Below are 21,073 nucleotides of genomic sequence, written 5' to 3' on the forward strand. Positions count from 1 at the left end.
CAGTCTCCCTGTTAGAATGAAGCAGACTGTATTCTTTAACCTATATGTTTATGGTGTTAGCCATTTTTTCATTCATAGAGTGTTACTGAATTTGCAAATTCTTTTCTGAGAATTTGCAAGAGTATGGCATCCTGAAATACGTATTTCTTTTCTTCTTCATTTATTTGAGAATAACTGAAAATCTTTAATTCTTAGATAGTGCTCTTGAGCATTTGCTTGCATAAGGCCTAAAGAATTTGACCCACATATGTGGAAAACAGTGCTACAACTTTATCTGCAACTGCCTGAATAAGCAGAGTACACACATGAGTATGCACTGGGCTAAAAAAAAAAAAGTGCTATTTGATTTATTTAATCCCGATGCTGACGTTCTAGTGGAATTACCTGTCAAAACTGTTACAGTAAGATGCAAAGGGAACACATGGCAAGAGTCAAGATTTATATGTAGTTTAATTTCTGAGATTCACTGAATTATTTCTTGGTACTGTCTGATTAAACTAAAAATTTCCCTTTTTGAATTGTTTTGCTAGGTATCTGAGAATCTTTCAAAATGTGGACCTTTCTAGCAACTTCTATTTTAGGTAAGTATTAGTTACTAATTCCTTTAAAAATTTGTATGCTTGAACTTGCTATGAAACTCTGCTTTTGGATTTTGATTACCAAGATCTTTAGTATTCTGGGGAAATAAGACACATGATCACTCTGCTTGTCTGTTTTCATCTGTGTCTTTTGAACCTACTTTCTCCTTCAGCAAATGGATTAGAAATATAGTCTTCATGAACTATAGACCTATTAGTAGCATGGTAAAAGGTAGACACTGAAATTACTGTTTCCACTGACTGTTTAGCCTCGTCAGATTACGCAGATTATCTCTCTTTGTAAAAGTATTATAATTTCAGGGGGTTTGCTTGTCCTGTCATTTTGTCTTTTTTGATCTCATTTTCCAGAAATAAAGCTTTGCCTTGATTCACAAAGATAGAGAATAGGTCCTCATCCAAGATACACCCTGCACAGGGTGCATCTTTCATAGGGCCTTCTAGGTGTTAGTGATTCTCTTGCTTTATTTTTTCATAAATACCATACCTAAGACAAGTTTCTGTATCCTAGCTACTATAACACATGATACTTTTGGGACAGCAGAAAAATGGGGGAAATATGGTGGTAAAGCTGGCAGTGCTAGTTAGAAACCTTTAAGACTTAAAAGGTAAATGAAAAAAAACCCTCTTGTGAGTACCAAAAGGTGTATCATTCTAGAAGATACTTCCTCTTGGAAAATAAAGGCTTCTTGTCACAACTGTATCTGTGAAGACAAAACCACTAAGGTTTCATGTCTGTATTGTGGTTTTGCATGAAAAGGCTTTTTCATAGTATAAAACCTGAGTTTTAATTCTGTGCTTTGTCTCTCAGCCCTAACACTATACAACTTCCTTTTTTATTATCCTGCTCAGAGATGATGAATGTATACTGTTTCTGTGGTCATGTGTATAAGGGAAAGGGCAAGGTTTTTATATGACTCCCTGATAAACACATTTATCAGCTTAATTTAAATTGTTCTTGGCTAAAATCATAGCATATTTTTCTGCATGGTTTTCATATAAATCTTGAACAGAATTAGAGAATAATTATAGGAAAACTTTTGGTCTAAGGAGAAAATGGAGGAATAGCCTGAGCAAGTCTTTTACTGGGATACTGTTTAAAGGTTCTGTTATATGCAAACTAAGCATGTAACAACTGGGTTCATTTTTCCTAACAGATAAACACGTCAGGTTGTTCCTCTGAAAATGTGGTGAATATATTGGTTAGGCTTTGTTACCATTAGTGATAAATCTAAATGTCTAATGTTTAAAATTACTTTTTGTAAGTCATTAATAGTAAAAGTAATAACTGATGTTGTATTAGGCTAAAATGGAAATTTGTGTGTATTTCTGATTGAAGTGTTGTGTAAATTTAGTTTCTCCTTAGGGAGATGAATCTTAGTGGCTTATAAAATTTAGCAATTAGTGTAGAGTGTTCTCAGTATAAAAGCCATGAGAAGCATAATTTGTTACTGTTATGGAACTATTTAAAAAAACCCCAACCTTTTGTTTATTGTGCAGCCACTATATTAAGATGTGTCTGTGCTGCAACCACAAATTTGAGGACGTATTGTTTTTGTCTACCAGATTTTTGGCTGCTTTGACTTCAGGTAGCAGTTAGAGCATAGTACTTACTTAAAACTCAGAAAAGTGAGGTTGTCTGTATGGATATTTCCAGTGGAACAGCTATTTTTGATCTTCAGGACTGTTTCTTGGGACATAGTGAATTATGTTTGATATGCTTTGTTGAAAAGGCATATTCAGTTTTCAGTTATAAGAAGAATATAAATACAGTTTCAACTATTTGTACTGTAAACAGTTTCTATGTTGGAAAACTGATTTTGGAAATCAGTAGTATTATTTGCCGTTATAGAATCTGAATTTGTGTATCTTGTTCAAAAGTCTTCTTTTAATAGATAAAATAGTAGTGTTAAATATAAATACAGATGGACAGTAAGGGCTTTCAGAAAAGTCCCATGCATCTATAGTTATTAATACATGCTAACTTTCTATCAGTTACAGCTATGATCTGTCTCACTCCCTTCAGTACAATCTTACTGTCCTGAGAATGCCACTTGAGACATTAAAAACTGAAACAACCCAGACCCGACAAGAAAGTTTTGATATATTTGAAGATGAAGGACTTTCAACACAGGGTGGAAGTGGTAAGCAAATATGCCTAATTAAACTGGTGTTGGTCAAGAGTAGATTTAAAGTATGTTGCATTTAAGTTTACTTTTGAGAAACATTTGGGTCTTTTGTATTGATCACCTGTCTCATAACAGTTTTGAGTTAATAAAGGATTACATAAAGTCCCAATTACAGACATTTGAATAATGCAATTTCTAGAGGTGATTAATCATTGTTTTGTTAATTTACATTGCAGCTCGGGGAGATAATTGAAGTTGCTGACATTATTCAGCAATTGATTATTCAACTGACTTGTAAGACTCCCAATAGGAATAAATTACAAAGCGTGGGAAGCAGTGACTGATTAATATATTTTTTTATTTGTGTTGGAAAATACTGATGACAAGAATTACATTATGTTAGTATCAATTTGATGTAGCAAGCAGTATTAGAAAGTCTGAGAAAAACTACTGATTTTAGTTGAAATAACTTTGGATCAACATATTCGTAAGAGTGTAAAGATAACGAGTCAGATAGGAAAACTGTTTTCTGTCCCTTTTGCTTTGTTCACACTCACATACAAGAGTTCTCCTGAAATTCTTAGTAATGGATTTCTTTCTGTTGAGGTAGATGGTTTTTAGTTTTATTGCGCTGTGACTAATTATTTGAATGCTTGTCAAAATTGTGGGGTTTTTTTGTTTTTCTTTTTTAACTATTACATATGTGACAGCACGATTTCCTTAACTGTGAAGTACAGTGCTATGCTTGATTCATAATGAATACATTGCTCTAAAAGTGGTCTCAAACAGATGTGGAGATTCAAGTAGTCTTTTTAGTAATAGAACATGCCTTTTAAGTACATCATTTATAAGGAGAAGAATAGGGTAGAGCAAGTCTGCTGTACTGTACTGTCTACTGTAGCAAGCCTGCCTGCTATTTTGCTTAAAACTGTGAACTTGATATGGAAGCCAGCTTAGACACAACACCTGGATCTGTGCTTATTGCATCTTACTGGTTATAGAGGCTCAACAGACTCTCTGCATTACCACCCTTATTTGTAGTCACCTGCTGTGTAGCTACTGTTGCACACAAAATATAATACACAGAGAAACATGATACAAAATCTCACTTGTCCTAAAGTAACTTTGGTTCTTTGAGATACTGTGAATTCCATGACTTGTTGTCGTGGTTTAAACCAAGTCCCCCAACTCCTGGAGAGTTAGGAAGGAGAATCCAAGGAATGTAGCCCCCACGGATTGAGATAAGAACGGTTTAATAGCTAAGGCATAACACAATGATAATAATACAGCCAATAACAAGCAACAAGAATACAACACCCCACCAGCCACCGACCCATAACTCACTCCACCCTGCCCGGCCGAGCACCGCATGCTCCCTCCTCCATTTTTCTCCAGAGCTCTACCCCTCCAGCTCTCTCTTTCCCAGTATGCATCCTGGGCATCACGTGCTATGGTATGGAATACCTCATTGGCTAGCCTGGGTCAGGTGTCCTGTCTCTCCTTCCTCCCGGCCTCCCCTCCTCAACCTGGCTGAAAAAAAACCTTGAACAAAAAACACCCTCAAAACATGCTCAAACCATGACACTTGTCTTCTGCCTCTTCTCACCAAAATGAATCTTCCAAGGCATTGAAGAAGGAATTTATTGGTCCTGCCTTCTGTGCCTGTAAAGGGGACTCTGAAGGTCTGACAAACTCATAGTTGAAATACGGATATGCTTGAAACAGCCCCAGACCCAAATTTATGCAAGATAAATTTTGACACTGTTTGTCCACCCGTTTTTCACACCCTTTTATCACAACGCTTAGAATAGACCTGCACTGACTGCAGCTCAGAGAATGGTAATAAGTGTTAGGTAAGCAAGTAATTGTCTCTGATGCTGGAACTTTCTATGTTAAATAGTTTTAACATTTTTCATACTGTCATTTGAAAGCCTAAAAGTAATGCTGTATGCAGTAAACTCTAAATAGTGGAGGGAGCAATAATTCCTCTGCTATAAAGGCTCTTATCTGCAGGATCCCTCAGGAATCTGTACAATGTCATCTCTATGTCTTTGTGAAAACTTTGGAGAAAAAGATGCCGTAACTTTGACTCAGCAGTGTGCTGATTTCCAGTAGATACTAGTAGCATATCCATTCGTATGATGAAATATGTATAAGAAGTAGTCATCTGTCATTCAAGAACAAATTTTCACCAAAACAATGCTGCTAGAAATGGGAAGGAAGACAAACTGCTGACCAAGTGCTTGTGGCCAGGTTCTGATGAGTGTTATACACTCCTTCACCAAAACGGTTGCATCAGTTTTCCTGGGCTTACGGTAAGTTTGATGACTAGGTAGCAATGTTTTGTTCAACAGCTGCATTTTCAGTTTCAGTCTGTTAGGAGAACTCATCTTTTTCCCCCAGCAGAGGCTGTGCTAATTGACATACTTCTATGATATAACTTAGTTGTGCCATAAATTTTATTTGCTAAAACTACACAAAAAATGTAGGTAATAGAGTTCTTGTCATCTTCATTTTTCTCAAGACCCATTTAATTCCCTTCACCAACTTTTAGTGCTAGTTGTCATCTTGGTCTTAAATTTTGAAACGGAAAAAGACTTAGGTTCCAGGTATATCAGAAATTTCATTTTAATTTGCAAGTTTTCAATAGCTGCATTTCTTATGTCAGTGCATATCAGGAAAACCACTCTAAATTATGTGACAGGGGGATTGATGTGCTTTTTGTGAAGGTGGCCAGGGATATACATGATCTTCCAGAACTTAATAAGTAACTCCAGAGCTGACTCAGAACTGAAAAGCTTATAAAGTCCTCCTATGAAAGTGTTTTTACCTTAACTGAAATTTAATTGGGTTTATTTCACTTACTATCAAATCCTCTGCTGCTACCATGCAGAGATCTCTTTTCAGTATTGTAAATATCAGAAACCTCTGCATGAAGGCACTTGCATACTTCAGTGACCATAGAAAAATTGCAGATCCTCATAAATGCTGAACTTCATTCAGCATGTGCCAGAATTTATCTGTGTTTGGCAAACTTCAAAGGTGTGGGTAAATGATACACTGAATTACAGTCAAAGGAAAATCAAAATGAAGGTCCAGTGACCTGGATTTTAAAAGTCCAGTGCAGGTAAGCTTCCTTCTTAATTGCTAATATATTTTCATTGTAATAACTTCCTAGGTGTATTTGGAATTTGCAGTAAGCCTTACGAAAAGTATGTGTGGAATGGCAAGCTTCTGGAGGCAGTGAAAAATACTGTTCATCGTGACTGGCTGCTGTATATCATTCACGGATTCTGTGGGCAGTCAAGCATCCTTTTACTGTTGTAAGGAATGTTTTAAAACAACTTTTTTTTTAAAGTTTGAATGTGTCGAATACCTTGAATGATTTTTGTCATGTAAATACTTTTTCAATTTTAGAATTATTGGCTGGCTTTTATTTTCATTATTTTTATAAGCTTTATGCTAAATAAAAACCACTATTATATTGTTATAACAGAATTCTCAGAGAGACACAGTTTGTAGCCATGGGGTTTAGTAATAAAGAACTTGGGAGGATTTTAAGGCTTAGCTGTATCTTTTCACATATGTTTGAGGAAAGGGGAAAAAAGCTAAACAGAACTGAGCTGCTGACCCAGAAATGTTCTATCACTAATCTTTAAGACATTTTTTAGTAACTGAGATTTGCAGAAATTCTTGTATTTATTTTGTTTCTGTTGAAGATGATAGAACTTTAGGTCTGCTTTTCAAGTAGAGTTAAGTAAATACTAGGACATCTGAAAATCTTTTTTTCCTGGCTATGTGTTATTTAAAATGAGTAAATGGGTTTATATATATTGTAGTGTTATCAGAAAAAGCCCAAATGCATATCACACTCCAAAAAAATGCCATCTCAACATGTTGGTAAGAATTTAGTATATTATAGGCACATTCTAATTTAATCATCAAGAGCATAATGTTTGTTTAAAAGCCTGTCAACAGAGTATCTGGGCAAGCAAATACAATTACAAAGTTAAGGTTAGTGGTGTCTGTAAAATTTGATTTTAGGTTGGTTTTTTTTTATGATTATAAGGCTGCTGGTCATTGGCTTAGTCCCCAGACAGAAAGCTAGATACGTTTTTTATATGCCACTAGTTCCTCTGTGGTCTTACTTAATCAATGTAATAGTAGAGGATCTTACCACAAGCATTATGCCTGCAGCTACTTCATGTGTGGCATTAGTCTTTGCTCTAGGTATTTGATGAACAAATGTCTTCTTTCCTCTTACTTGTGCCTCCTTTGCACTAAGTAAGCTGTGATAGTCATGCTAGACATCTCATTCTGTCTTTTTTGTTTGTTTTTAATACGAAAAAAAAAAGCCTAAAAGAAAGCCACCACTGCATCTGTAGCTGTTTGTCTCTGGTTTTCAGTTGTTGTTAATTTAGTTGCAAATTTATCTACTTTTCCAAACAAATAATTAGGTGGTAACTGGTATACCTGATCTGAAAATAAAAGCTCCCAGATTTCAATCCCAGTATTCACTAAAGCAGTATTGGTGGCCCGTCGTGAATCTTGGGCCTATTTCATTTCTGTTGCCACTTTGTAAAATAGAAATACTTCTCTTCTGTATGATGTGAGAAGTGGTTGATGTAATGTATTCTGTTTTCAGAGTTCTTAAAAACCATTGTTGAAAAAGCCTGTGCTCTTTCCCAGCTGCAAAAGAAATTTGGAAGTGGTACTCATCACTGTTAAGGACATGTCAGTAAATCATATGTTTCAGTTTTGTACACTTATTTTTAGAATTTGTGCTTAAAGTAAGTGAATGAGAAATTGCATGTGAAATGTAAACCTTAACTTCTCTCTCAAGAACTGTTAATTTATGGTCGCCCTATATACGTCACTCTGATAGCTAGAAGATCAAGCAAATTTGCTGGAACACGTTTTCTGAAACGAGGAGCAAACTGTGAGGTAAATTAAATCTGATTTTAGGGGTTCCCTCGTACCCTCCCCAACTATATGAAAGCTTGAGCTTGACTGACTGGAGAATTGAAATGTTTTGGAGGGTTGTTACAGTTTTGGCTGTAAATGATGCTGTTAGATAATGCTATCATATTCTTAATTGAGATAATAAAGCTGTCCTTAAAACAATAAGTCTTAACCGGCAATGATTTTTTTACACTTAAAAGTTAATGTTATTTCCAAAATAGAGGGGGGAAAAGAATCTGATAATACACATTTAAGGACAAATGGGAATTTAACCTTCAGTGGTGTTCTCACTACTGTGATATGGTGTCTTACAGTTTAATTGAATGTAATGATCAGTTCTCTATAATACATGCAGCCCTGAAGTGTCGTATGTAATACATGTATTTCTGTTTGTTTTAGGGAGATGTTGCTAATGAAGTAGAAACTGAACAAATACTTTATGATGCTTCAGTTATGTCATTTTCTGCTGGAAGTTACTCATCTTATGTTCAGGTTCGAGGATCTGTCCCTCTGTACTGGTCACAAGATATTTCAACTATGATGCCTAAGCCACCCATAACATGTATGTACAAATTCTTTGTGGTAGATTATAGTTAGCACTGTCCCCTACGGGAGCACTGGAGACAGTAAGTGAAAACTAAAAATGAATGAATTGTCTATACATTTGTTCTTTGGGAAGCTGTAAGTTAAGGTAGATCAAAGTTCTTTAAAATAAACATCGTGGCATACAGCCTTTTATATGGTTGAATGTTTGTGTTTGGTGAAACTGAATAGAAAACAATCTCTGTCTTAGACTTCACATTCAGATATGGAATACAAAAACTTCTGTTTGAAGATGTCAGCTTTCTTTATGCTTATTTTGTATACAGAATCAGTTACATGTACCTCTTTATTGTGAATAAAATTTTGAGCCTATTGAAAATCGTGGAAAAAGTCTGGGCTAACTTTAGTGGGGCTAGAATAATTGTTCTGTGTAAGCATCTCATTAAGTTTTGGTGAAGAAGTTGCTTCCTATTTGGAAAAGGGAAGCTTTCTTTTAACAGCTTTTACATGAGAAGAGGGGGAAGTATGTAATTGTATTGTTACTGTCAAAGAGTTAACATGTCTTTTGTGAAGAGTACTTTTAGGGGAAAGTTATTCAAGTGACTCTGCAGCTCACTTAATATTGTCCTGAATTTATCTATTTATTGCAGTGGACCAAGGAGATCCTTTTGCACATGTTGCTGCTCTTCACTTTGACCAAATGCTTCAGAGATTTGGTTCTCCCATTATTATTTTGAATCTTGTGAAGGTACAAAAATTTTATTATGTTGTATATATTTTCTAATTTTAATATTATACTTCTGTAGAGTCTGTGTCATTTTTCATTATGTTCTAAACTAATATTAGCACATAAATGCATTATTTTCTTCAGAAATTTCATCCTATGCAGGACAGTACATAACTCTGCTTTCACTACCACTCTTCAAAAAAGTTTACCATGTTTGTAGCCCTCTTACAGTAACCTTTTGCTGTTGCTTTCAGGTATTTTCTATTACCCTTTAGATGTAAGTCCAAATAAATTTACCAATAAATTTAGTTGAGCAGTAAAACCACTAAAATATTATTGTTTCATACAAAGTGATGTTTGTAGGCTTCTTGACACTGATGACTAAGTTATTTGAAATACTATGATAAAGACTTACCTTCTTTATTTTGTTCTGCCTCATAGAGTTATGGAAGTATAGGCAGGATAGAAAATGGAAGCTTTTGATGTTAGCTGGTGGGCAGTGCCATTGTCAGCCTGGCTGGACTAATAGGGGGAGCTTCATTGGTTGCTGCAGTAATTCAATTCACTCCTGTGTAATAGGTTGAGGTACAAAGCCTGAATTCTGGATGGCAATATAACTTTGTTATTACCTCTTATATTTGTGTTGTGGGTTTTTTTGTTTCATTTTTTTCTGTTCTGGTCTAGCCATTTTCTCTGGTGATGGCTGGTTCCACATTTGGAGTTAAGATATTGTTTTGCATGAATCATATCTTCTTTTTTGTCTTCAAAAAATCATTTATCATGTTATAGAACTATATTCAGCAGAAAAAAAGGACCTTTTATGTGCATGCAGGACCTATTCCTGGAATTAAAAAATAGGGAAAATTCAAAAGGAATGGTTTTAAAACTCTTTAAGTTGTAATAAATGGAACTAGATAATCTATTTTCTATTTCCAGAAGCTTTCCTATGTAGGAGTGCTTTTAAGACTGTTCAAGAGTCTATGAAATTAACACAGGATAGCATTTGTTGACAAGAAAATTATTTTACCTCTTGCAGCCATAGATTTGAAAAGCCATTGCTATAGTGAGTCTAGGCTCACATGACCTTGACACGTGAATCATTATATGCTTTTGTTCACAGGGCTTTTGATACAGTGGCTGAAAATGTGTCTTTCTTTCCCTCTCTAGATGCTCAATATTAAAATGTTAAATTTCATGTTCCTTTATTACTGGACCCTTCCAACACTAATGATTCTGTGATTAGAATTATAGAATTATAGAATAGTTAGGGTTGGAAAGGACCTTAAGATCATCTAGTTCCAACCCCACTGCCATGGACAGGGACACCTCACACTAAACCATGTCATCCAAGGGTCTGTCCAACTTGGCCTTGAACACCCCCAAGGATGGAGCATTCACAACTTCCCTGGGCAACACATTCCAGTGCCTCACCACTCTCACAGTAAAGAACTTCTTCATTATATCCAATCTAAACTTCCCCTGTTTAAGTTTTAACCCGTAACCCCGTGTCCTATCACTACAGTCCCTAATGAATAGTCCCTATCTAGCATCCTTATAGGATATAAATCTATGTCTTCATATATCTGTGCTGGAAATTTGTTAATTAGTAAGGAATGCATTAGGTTATATATTTAAAGCAGTTTCTATAATGTAGATTCAGTACAGGTTTTAGTTTGAATGAAGCTGAGAGGAAAGCCATGCTAATATGTGGAGTACCAACACGTATTTTCAGAAAATGGCAGCAAAACTAAATTTTTTTTTAAGTTTTTTTAAATTATTGCAAAGCTGGGTGATGGTAGCTGTTGTTCCCCATCTCCTACCAGTAGTGGAGAAGAAAGTGCCTACTTTCTCTTGTACCCCAGAATTAAATGGGACATTTTCCTTTTTGCCTGTCTTTTTCCTTCTCTCTTGTCTTTGTCCATATCTTTTTCTATTACCACTTCTGTTTCTGTGTGCCCTTCTTTGCTGCTACAGGGTTCCATTTTTCAGCCAATTATTAAGCACAGTTGAAAAAGTGACTTTTAGTACTAATGCAGATCAATTGTTAAAACCCCATAATGTTTAGGTTTTTCTGTCTCTTAATTACTTAATTGTATTTATGAACTGCCTACTGTTACAGCTTCCACTTTAAATTTCTGCTATATATACATACATGTATATGTATATGGGTTACATACATTTGTTAGTGAAAATTGTAATGTTAACTTCCTTTTCTTTTTGCAAAAGGAACGTGAAAAAAGAAAGCATGAAAGGATTCTTAGTGAAGAGCTTGTTGCTGCCGTGACATATCTCAACCAGTTTTTGCCCCCAGAGCATGCAATTATATATATACCTTGGGATATGGCCAAATACACGAAAAGGTAGAAAAGATCCTTCTTTGTACTAGTGCTTTAGCCACAGTGAAAATAACTGTATGCTACTGAGTGTGTTGTTTTTCAGTTGAATGTATTGTCAGTGAATGATGGGAAAAATTTATAAAGATCTATGGGCAGAATAAACCCTCAACTTTTTTGGAGTTTTTTTTAATGTTTTCTGTGTTTTCTTACAAAAGTGGAGCAAGGCCTGAAAACTTCTAAATTCTCTGCAAAGGAAAATTTTAGAAAAAGCTATTAGAAAAGCATCAACATTCACTTTTTATTTTGAATTAGTCAAAACACTGCATTTGTCAGATACTTCTCAGTCACTGAATTTATTGAGTTACAAAATTTTGAAAAACAAGGGGTTTCATATCAGTCCCTCTTTTCAGTTTCCTTTATCAAAAGGAAATGAGTGCATTAATATATTTTTTAAAACATTCATAATGTTAGGAGCATGTATTTTAGAAAGGCAAAATATATTCCGTAACTTTATTCTACACTTTTGCACAATAGAATGCTATACTAGAATTATGTGAAAAGGGTGAATGTTTTTCTAAATGTAGAACTATTTACAAGGCACAAACATTTTAAATTTACAGGTATAGATTGCTATTCTGAAGCAACACACAATTCGGTTGTAAAGTTCTCTGATCTGTGTATGTCTACTGTATCTTACAATGCCAGAAACTGTAGAAGGATGGTAAGAATTGGTGGGTCAACTTTCAGGTATCTATTACTATGTCAGTCTGAGTAAAACAATGGGAAAATTGATATGGTTCAAGGGGAAGAAATAAAATTAATGTGTTTTCAATTAAAAATTTATGGAAAAGCTTTGCAAAAAATCCTTATTTGCTATTTGAAATTGCAAGTTTGTTGATAGTTTGTCATGGGGGTGTGAAACTTTAAAGTTCAACTTAAAGAGTAGTGCTTTCACACTACTTTTTTGTTCTAAAATGTCATTGTGTACTATTGGACGCATATGCAATTGTTTGTGTTACCATTAAATAGCAAATCTCAAAATAAGGCTAGATTTCCGTTCGGAAGGTATGCTAGTTCCAAGTTCTTGATTTTCCTCTTGAGTGATGCTGATGGAGCTTAGTGGTCTGTCCTATCTGAGAAATGATACTAGGTGATCAAAGGATTCCCCTTCTATCTTTAAGTTTGATATACGTTTATCTACCCTACTACAGATATAAATATGCCTGAGACCTTTGAACAAGATTATTTATACAAGCAAAAGATATTTAGGAGTGGAAGATAATGTGTATGTCTGCTTAAGGAACTGCCAGTTTCAGGAATACTGAGAACATGTTTGCTTTAACATGTAGTTTTGAAGTAGATCTGCTGGAAAGCAGTACTAGTTTTATTACTTGAAGTGTAAACATTGTAATAAAACTGAGTAAATTTTATTTGAAAATAAAATTGAGTAAGCAGAAGTTGAAGTCCCCCACAATGAATGGATGGATGCCCTGATCTGAGCAGGAGGTGTAGGAAATCACGAAGGCCACGCATGGACAAATGTTACTGACCAAAACAACACCTTGCAAACAAAATGAGGGAGTATGATTTTAACATAATCATGTATCCTTTTCTGCCTCATTCTTATTTCGCAAAGCACTGAAAGTTTGTTAGGGGAAAATTAATGTGATATAAAAGTCAAGAAGTTTCAGAGTTTTGGAGTCTTCCATTTCTACTTTATGTAGTGCATTTTAATAAAAGTAAACAAAATTGCTCAGATACAGTCAGTGTTTCCTAAGTCTGTAAAATCTAAGAAAACTATAGACATAATTACTGTTGGGTAAGTAAAGCTGTGGTGTTAACCTTCCTTTAAATAATTTTTGATATTGAAAGACCTTCCAAGCAGTGAATTTTTTTAGTATTAATGTATCCTGACTATGTTTTGTTTTTTTTTTATCTCTTCTTAGCAAACTTTGTAATGTTCTTGATAGACTGAATGTGATTGCAGAAAGTGTAGTAAAGAAGACTGGATTTTTTGTAAATCGACCTGATTCCTACTGCAGTATCTTGCGGCCAGATGAAAAGTACGTGTAATTTAATTGATGCATAATGAATAACATCTATTCCTTGGAGAGTTGTTGGGGATTTCTATGTCTGTTACATTATTTCTTGTGACTAGAATCAGTATGAGGGGAGATTTACATCAACTAGCTTGTGCTATCATGTATGTTAGGCCTCTACCTTCCAGTTGCTGGCATTGTACATACTTCAACTTTTGTGCACTGAAGAAAATTTCTATGGCTTTGGAATATTTCCAGGAGATTTTGGTTGGTTGGTCATGATGTTATTTAAATACAACATCTTACTGTGGCGTAGAGTTTTCACTGCCTTTGCTATTCAGGGTCATCAGTTTTGCTATGTGGCAGGTTTTTAATTGTCACTGTTTTTCACTGAGCAGATCAATACATGGTATGACCTGTTATTATTTTTAAATTATTTGTATGACATTCTGTTTTGTTTGTCTTTCAGATGGAATGAACTAGGAGGTTATGTTGTTTCCACTGGTCGCTTGCAGGTACTAAATTGTAGTTTATTAATTCACAGTTAACAGTGATGTAGATCAGCACTTCCAAAGCAGCAGTGAATCATTTAATTTAAATACCTACTTGATGATTCCTGGGGTGTGTTTAAATTACTAATTATAGTAAAGAGCATTATTGCTGTCCATCCCAGAATTCCAACTGGAAAATATGTCTTAAAGTTCTTGCATGGTACCACAAAATTTCATACTGTTGGAATTTAATTTTTGCTGGAGGTAGTCTAAGAAATGCTTGTACTTTAAACAAGTTTCCATTATTATTTAGTCTGCAGTGTTACCAGTGCATTGACAGTTAAAACAGCAGCATTTTAACAAACTGCATATTATCATGTTACACAGAGAAGGTGAGGAATAAACATACTTAAGCCTGGTGACATTCATAGACATTTTCACCAGTATTGAATAACCTGTATTTTGTTATAATTTTTGTCAATAAAAGAAAATAAAACTAGAAGCACTGCTTAACACTGGGAATGAGTATTTTATCTACCTTTTAACTTTAATCACTTGTGGTGTCACACCGTTGGAATACATTTAAGCATTGGGATCACAGTTCATCTCTGAATCTTGAGTCACACCCAAAAGTGCTTCTTTATTAAGGCAGTGACTTTTAGTTGACTAGTTTGGATGTAGCCATATATATTTAAGCAAAAGCATTTCCCATGCTGATATATTAAACTATGTTTCTTGCAGTTGTTCATAATATAAAATAACTTTGTGTGCATTATGGAATTTACAAATGGTGGTGCAAACTGTGTAAAAGAATACACGCATGACTGTGACTTGGAGTTTGTGTGTGTTGCTCCAGATACAGAAAGCTTAAAAGATAAGCACCCCCATAGTAAAACCACAGCAAAATAGAAGAGTGCTTATTTTTTTTATGTAGTTGCAACATAACTTGAAAATAAGACCTCCTTCACTGAAATCACATAACTTTTCTCATTAAGGTGAATCTTTAGGGCTGTTTGTGAATAGGAGAGATGCAGTTTGTGTAATGATAAAAGCAAGAATGTTTTCAAAGTAGGCATTACAGCAGTCTGATATAGCTTGCTAGAGATGAGTTGCTTTTCAACATCTTTAGAAATGTCTTACCTCAAATTTTTGTGAAGTGATTTAATTTGAGATTTGGCAAGTCTTGGATAGTAGGAAAAAAGTAAGAATTGTGAGTATAGTAATTTGTTAATTAGGAAAAATCTCTTTATTTGGATTCCTTTCCCAGACGGGAGTTCTCCGAACCAATTGTGTGGACTGTTTAGATCGCACTAACACGGCCCAATTTATGGTGGGAAAGTGTGCTTTGGCATATCAACTCTATTCACTGGGATTGATTGATAAACCAAATTTGCAATTTGATACGGACGCTGTTAGGTAAGATATATTAATAAAGTTTTATTTTTGTAATTTTGTCAAGAGATTTAGAAAAATTCTATAGAGGAGTGTGGTTCTTCCTATTGGAATGATTTAATAATATTTATTCATCCAAATTTAAAAGATCTTCCATACTTGAACTCTTATTGAGAGAATCCAGTAATGCTGAAAATATATTACTCTGGAAAAGTATGTTAATCAGATTTCTTTTAAGATAACTGCTTGTCTTCATTCTCTTTGTATGCCTAAACTTAAAGCTAAAAGTTTCCCTTCAAATAAATGTAACAAAACCCCCACTCCAGTCTTTTACTTGCTTGAGGCAAAATGCTGATGAAAAATATAAACTGAAAGAAGTACATGCTTTTATGGAGAATGCTAAACTGATACTTGTATGGCAGTACATCTTACCTTGCTATTTCTTATTTTTCCTTTGGATAAAATGTTGTGCTTTTTGATTTATTGAAGAGAAGTTTTCAGCAAAGTTGTTCTCTCAGATCAAATATCTTATTCAAGCATCCTCAAACCATTTAAGAAAACTGAGTATTTAAATTGAAATGCTTTGGGGGTCATGGGAACTAAGCTACTTAATCTGTGAAGAAGCTTCAGAAAATAACATAAGAGTCCTTGAGGTGATGTGGTTTTTATTCCTTAAATGTTGTCATGACTGTGAAACTGAAGCCTTCATTTCTGGTTTTGACTAGTGGTTTGATAGTTTTAGAACATGGAGATGTAACTGGTATTTCAGAAAAGACAAAGTACTCAGTTGCACCTTTACTCAAGAGATACCTTCAGCTGCTCTTCCCATTAGCTTCCAGGAGCTGGTAGGTGCCATAGAAATAACCTTACTTGCAGCACGTTGGCTCACTGTGCAAGCTGTGGCTGCTGGCTGCCTGATGACCAGAGAGAGCACCCACTGGCTGGCTTCTTCATTGTGCAGTGCCTGCAATCCACAGTGTCTCAGCTACTAGGTGCTACATGTTTAGATCTGGGAACAGCTGCTGCTACCAATACCAGTTGCTGTGCAGCCTTCTGGAGACTCAGCAGTCTGGACTCTTGGATTCTAACTAGAGGGGATCCAGGAGGAGGACATGTCTCTAATATCCACTCTGGTATTCCCAACACCTACCATTTACTTCAGCACCTCAGACTGGATTTTACTATCTTTCCTTAGGCTTCACAACCTCCCCCCTTTCCTACCCTATTTTGGGAGTCCAGATTTCCTTTGTTGTTTCCTGCTGCAATAATCCTATGTTTCCTGTCTATCTTCTCTACCTCCACTTTACTTTCTATGCTCCAACCACCCAAATGTCCATCTCTTACCATTGTCTCTTAAGAGTATAGTGGTTGCTTTGTCTCTGAATTTCCTGATATCTTATTTCTCATTATCTTTCTGAAATATGGCTATTAGCCTGGCATAAAAGGTTACTTTCATCTGCCTGCATTTGACTTATTTATTTTTATTCTCTGTTGCAGTAGATGTCTATCTGAAACAGATTTTGTCATCTAAGACTTTTTTCTGAATTAGTGTATTCAGAATAATTAAAAAAATCTCCATAACACAACATCCTGAAGACAGGCATGTGCTAGCTGTACTGTCTCCGTGATACAGTCTTTCACTTGGGGCTCCTGCATTCTTGTTCCCTGCATTGCCTTGCACTGAGTATGTGCTTCCTGTATGCTCTGTCTTTTCATTTACACTCTTCTAACTGGCCAAATGGGGTAATCAGTAGCAGTCTGTCGTCCCTAATTTAGCTAATGTGTCTGAAAAAAAATTTTTTTTTCATCACATTCATTAACTGTCTTTATAATTCTGACTTCTCTCATGTGGTCTCATGGGCTGGCTACAATTCATGATCTCTTTTGAACTAGATTTCTGAAGTCAGCATTTTATTTTGTTTGGCCATTGTGAAGGATACAAACAGGATATGCATCTTGAACAGTCCAATATTGTGTCTAGCCATATTAATCTTAATGACTTTGTTGCACAAGACCATTTCTGTAAGCTGTATTTCTCAGTGATTCCTTCACTTTAACTGTTGTCTTATGTAGAGAATTTCCTAGGCAAAGTGTATCTTAGCATCTCATTTTATCACATGTAGTTAACTTGTCTTTCTACAGAAAAGCAGACTTTGACTGCAGGCTTAATATTTTGAGGCTGCAGAAGGGTAATTTGTTCCTTTAGGTCTTTTCCAAATCAGGTGGATCAGAGTCCTTAATGAATTTAAAGTTGTCTGTTTTCTGTGACCCTTTATTGCAAGGTCATTGGTTCATCAGTACTCCATAGCTGACTGGGAAATTTTGAGAGGTATCATCCTTTTACCTGCCAATTTTTGTCTTGAATCAGGTTTCTAGCTTTCAGTTGACCAGTTGGCCTTCTGCTTGTGTTAAAAAAAAAAAAACACAAAATAAACAAAAATCCAACCAACCAACAACAATGAACAACAAAACAAACCCAAAACCAAAAAACAATAACAAAACAACCCAGCAAACCCAAAGAAGCAAACAAATTATCATCTATGATATCATGAGCTCTGCACAATTCGTGGTTTAGTTTATTTCTTCTGTTGGTTTTTTTTTTTTGCTTTTGTTGTTGTTGAGGGGGAGCTTTAAGTTAATAAGCAGATGTTTCCTCCTAATTGATCTTTTTGTGCTTGAACTTAGGCAGAAGATTTGCTGGACAGGTATTTTGCTTTTACAGAAATTGAGTGGCTGCTCAGATAAATGTTCTTCATTCACTGCCTTTGAGAGCTTCAGTCAGATGGATGCTTTTGCTGATTTGATTTGATCTTTTTTTATTTTTGTTATTTTGTTTCTACCCTCCTTTATGCTTCTTAAATATTCCAGTGTATCCTGTACAGATGCCTGAGTTACTGTGTTTTGCGATATTCATGTGAAATACGTTTTCACAGATTTGGTTGTGGTTTGGTGGTGGTGGTTTTTGTTGTTGTATTGTCCTGGTTTGGTTGGTTGATTCTTAACTAAACTTTCAGCCTCTTTTAGTAAGATGTTATGCTTGTCATTGTCTTGCTCAAAGAAGACCTTAGTCTCCATTTCTGAGAAGCGTTTTTCAATGTGTTATTTTCTGGAGTAGGATAGCCTTATTTTCTGGGACTGTGTTTTTGTCATTGTTGGGGCGCTCTTGATAATTTTTGCTATTTGTATTGCTCCCAGTTTGGAGTCTGCTGTCGACTTCTTGATGATAAAGAACTGTCCTGGTTTAAGCCAGCTCTCCTTGTTCATCTTAGCAGCCAGCTCTTTCTTACCTTCTTCTTACATCATGTTTTTCCAGCTCCAGCAAATGGTATTTGCCATTCACATTTCTTACAAGTCACGTTTATTCAGTTTGTGCCTGTCAGCCGTCATTATTGTAACTAGAGAGATTTTGGGAAAATTATGATAACTATCATTCCCAGTGGCTGTGACAGTAAACATGGCCTTGAGATATTGAAGTGTTCTGTCCCATTTAGTGTATTTAAAATATCTTAGTTTGTGAAGGCTTACAGTTTGTTTTCCCCCTGCACACTACTAGGACATGTTAATCTTCTTGAGTCTACAGGAATGTATATTCTGTAGTGTGAGCACATTCTGATACATTCTAAATTAGTGAAAATCTAAGTCTAATGATTTTTAGTGATTATTGCATCTGAATAAAAAGTCCACATACTTACCTGAATAAAGAATAGAGACATATCTTGAAATTTCAGTGTTTGTAAGTTAATAGCTTCTTTACTATCAAGTTAATGAAATACCAGTTTCTGTAAACTGGCAGAAGTACTTAGGAGAAGAAAATGCATTGCTTGTTAAACATAAAGACTTTATTTAATTACAGTATTTTATTTTTTCTGCGAAAAAACTTTTTTTCATTAGTTTGATAGATGACACATTTTGCTTTTCCTTCAGATTGTTTGAGGAATTATATGAAGATCATGGAGACACACTATCTCTGCAGTATGGAGGCTCTCAGCTTGTCCATAGAGTAAAGACCTATAGAAAGATAGCTCCATGGACTCAGCATTCCAAAGATATTATGCAAACACTCTCAAGATACTATAGTAATGCTTTCTCAGGTAAATTGAATTTCAAGTGCCTTTTTCTTAAGCCATTATTTAAAGAGCATTTTACTTGTAATGTTTCAATAATCCATACTGTGATATTACAACAGAGATCCTCTGTGTTACAGTTTCCAAATAATTTGGTAAAACCTGATGGCTATTCTGATTTGATGAAGTATTTATATCCTATGCAAGTGCACGTTGTAGAATGGAGCATTGTTTGATAAAAGTTAAGTGAAATGATATAAGAAGTATTTTGGAAACATATACAGGTATCACTGACAGTGTCAGTGGCATCTGTAGGTCAATAGAGAAGCAGGTAGCTGTTACAGAGCTGTTTAGGTGAGGGGCAGAATGACTTCAACAAATAAAAGGAAACTGGTAAATCTAAACACAAGTAGAATGCTTTGAATGGAGTATTTCTGTGGTATTTCTCAGGACTTCAAACAAACGAGCTCTGATGCATGTAATTGTTTTGTATGAATAGAAGTTCCAAATTGTTGAATCTGTGGTAGAGAAGACAAAATTAAATTAAAAAAGCAAGATCAACCAAGTAAACAACCTATTTTGGGGGGTTAAATAAGTTGTAAAATACTAACTTACTGCTTTACTAGCTTGTATCAGTCACTGATACTGTTCTACTTCATCTGTATAACATTGCTAAGAAAAAATCCTCTTTGAAAAATGCTGAGCTGTTTCAAAATAACGGAAAAAAAATGCTTAGTGCTTTTAGAAGTTGTAGTATGAGAAATGTCAAGATGACAAATACTGAGTGCTGCTGTGTCCTAAGCTTTGTGTCAGTCCTCTATTACTCTTTTTTTACAAAAGCTGCATAGCCAGGGAAGGATGTAGCTTTTTTTTTTCCAGTAGACTGCAACTTTATAGAAAATATGTGAACTTAAAACAGTAAGTTGGACACTGGCTAGAAATACATCACTAATGTCTGGTGTCTGGCTGAATGTACTGTTTTTGTTAGTGACAGTTCTGTGTATGCAACAAAAGGTGAGAGCACAGTAGCTGAAGTACTGTTTCTGGATGTAGGTCATGTAATTTGTGTATCATATTTGCACAAATTAGATGAGAAATGGCAAACCTGTTTATTTCAGTGATATGGTCTTTTATTGTTTGCAGTGGCATTAAGGCATGACTTCCTCAATTCTTATGAGCAAAAGCAAGCACACTTGCAGGGTATCGCCTGTACCAACAAGTATATGACGGAACAAATCTCTGAAGCTGTTCATTTGTATGCCAGCCACTTAAACAGTTAGATGGAAGCTTGTGCAAAGTTCTAGATCTGCATTTTTTGGGGTTGTGTTCTGCTTGCAAGGATAGTCATGCTATACATATGGTTTAGTAATAAAAGAATTTGTCCTGGAAAAGATCTTACAAAGGAAGGAATACATGATGAAAGAGTCCATCTTGTCACCCTGGTGAACTTGTAGGTGAGTACACAGTCTTTAATGAGGCCAATGAAAAATTAAACTTTCATAGAGGTGTTGCACACTTTCCCCAATTTACTGATGGCTTTGGTTTTGAACATGTTTGAGCCATGTATTTTAGGCGCTTTATGCATTTCTTGTGTTTGAAGATTGCATTCTTGAAACATAGCATTCAGTGTTGTATTTACTCCATTTTTAGTATGAAATTTAAAGGTCCACTCCACAAAACTGCCTGTTCACGTATCATCTGCAAGCCTGTTTATGGGACACACAGAGAAAGATTATTTTATTCTTGAAATTTTTGTAGAAAGCAAAGATGAAGGAAACATTTTTAGAACAAGAT

The 21,073-nt window shown here is 35.2% G+C and overlaps 1 protein-coding gene across 1 annotated transcript in view; it reads left to right on the plus strand.

Moving 5' to 3' along the window:
* Positions 1-21,073, plus strand: part of FIG4 (FIG4 phosphoinositide 5-phosphatase) — a 70,012-nt gene that overhangs the window by 15,810 nt on the left and 33,129 nt on the right. The window contains exons 5-15 of the mRNA XM_005154681.3: positions 531-581; positions 2,592-2,740; positions 5,904-6,032; positions 7,569-7,669; positions 8,087-8,249; positions 8,881-8,978; positions 11,184-11,317; positions 13,240-13,356; positions 13,802-13,847; positions 15,091-15,239; positions 19,140-19,306. Coding sequence (XP_005154738.1) covers positions 531-581; positions 2,592-2,740; positions 5,904-6,032; positions 7,569-7,669; positions 8,087-8,249; positions 8,881-8,978; positions 11,184-11,317; positions 13,240-13,356; positions 13,802-13,847; positions 15,091-15,239; positions 19,140-19,306 — 1,304 coding nt within the window. The remainder of the gene's footprint in view (positions 1-530; positions 582-2,591; positions 2,741-5,903; positions 6,033-7,568; positions 7,670-8,086; positions 8,250-8,880; positions 8,979-11,183; positions 11,318-13,239; positions 13,357-13,801; positions 13,848-15,090; positions 15,240-19,139; positions 19,307-21,073) is intronic.

This window comes from Melopsittacus undulatus, chromosome 3, assembly GCF_012275295.1.
Source record: "Melopsittacus undulatus isolate bMelUnd1 chromosome 3, bMelUnd1.mat.Z, whole genome shotgun sequence".
Classification (NCBI taxonomy): Eukaryota; Metazoa; Chordata; class Aves; order Psittaciformes; family Psittaculidae; genus Melopsittacus; species Melopsittacus undulatus.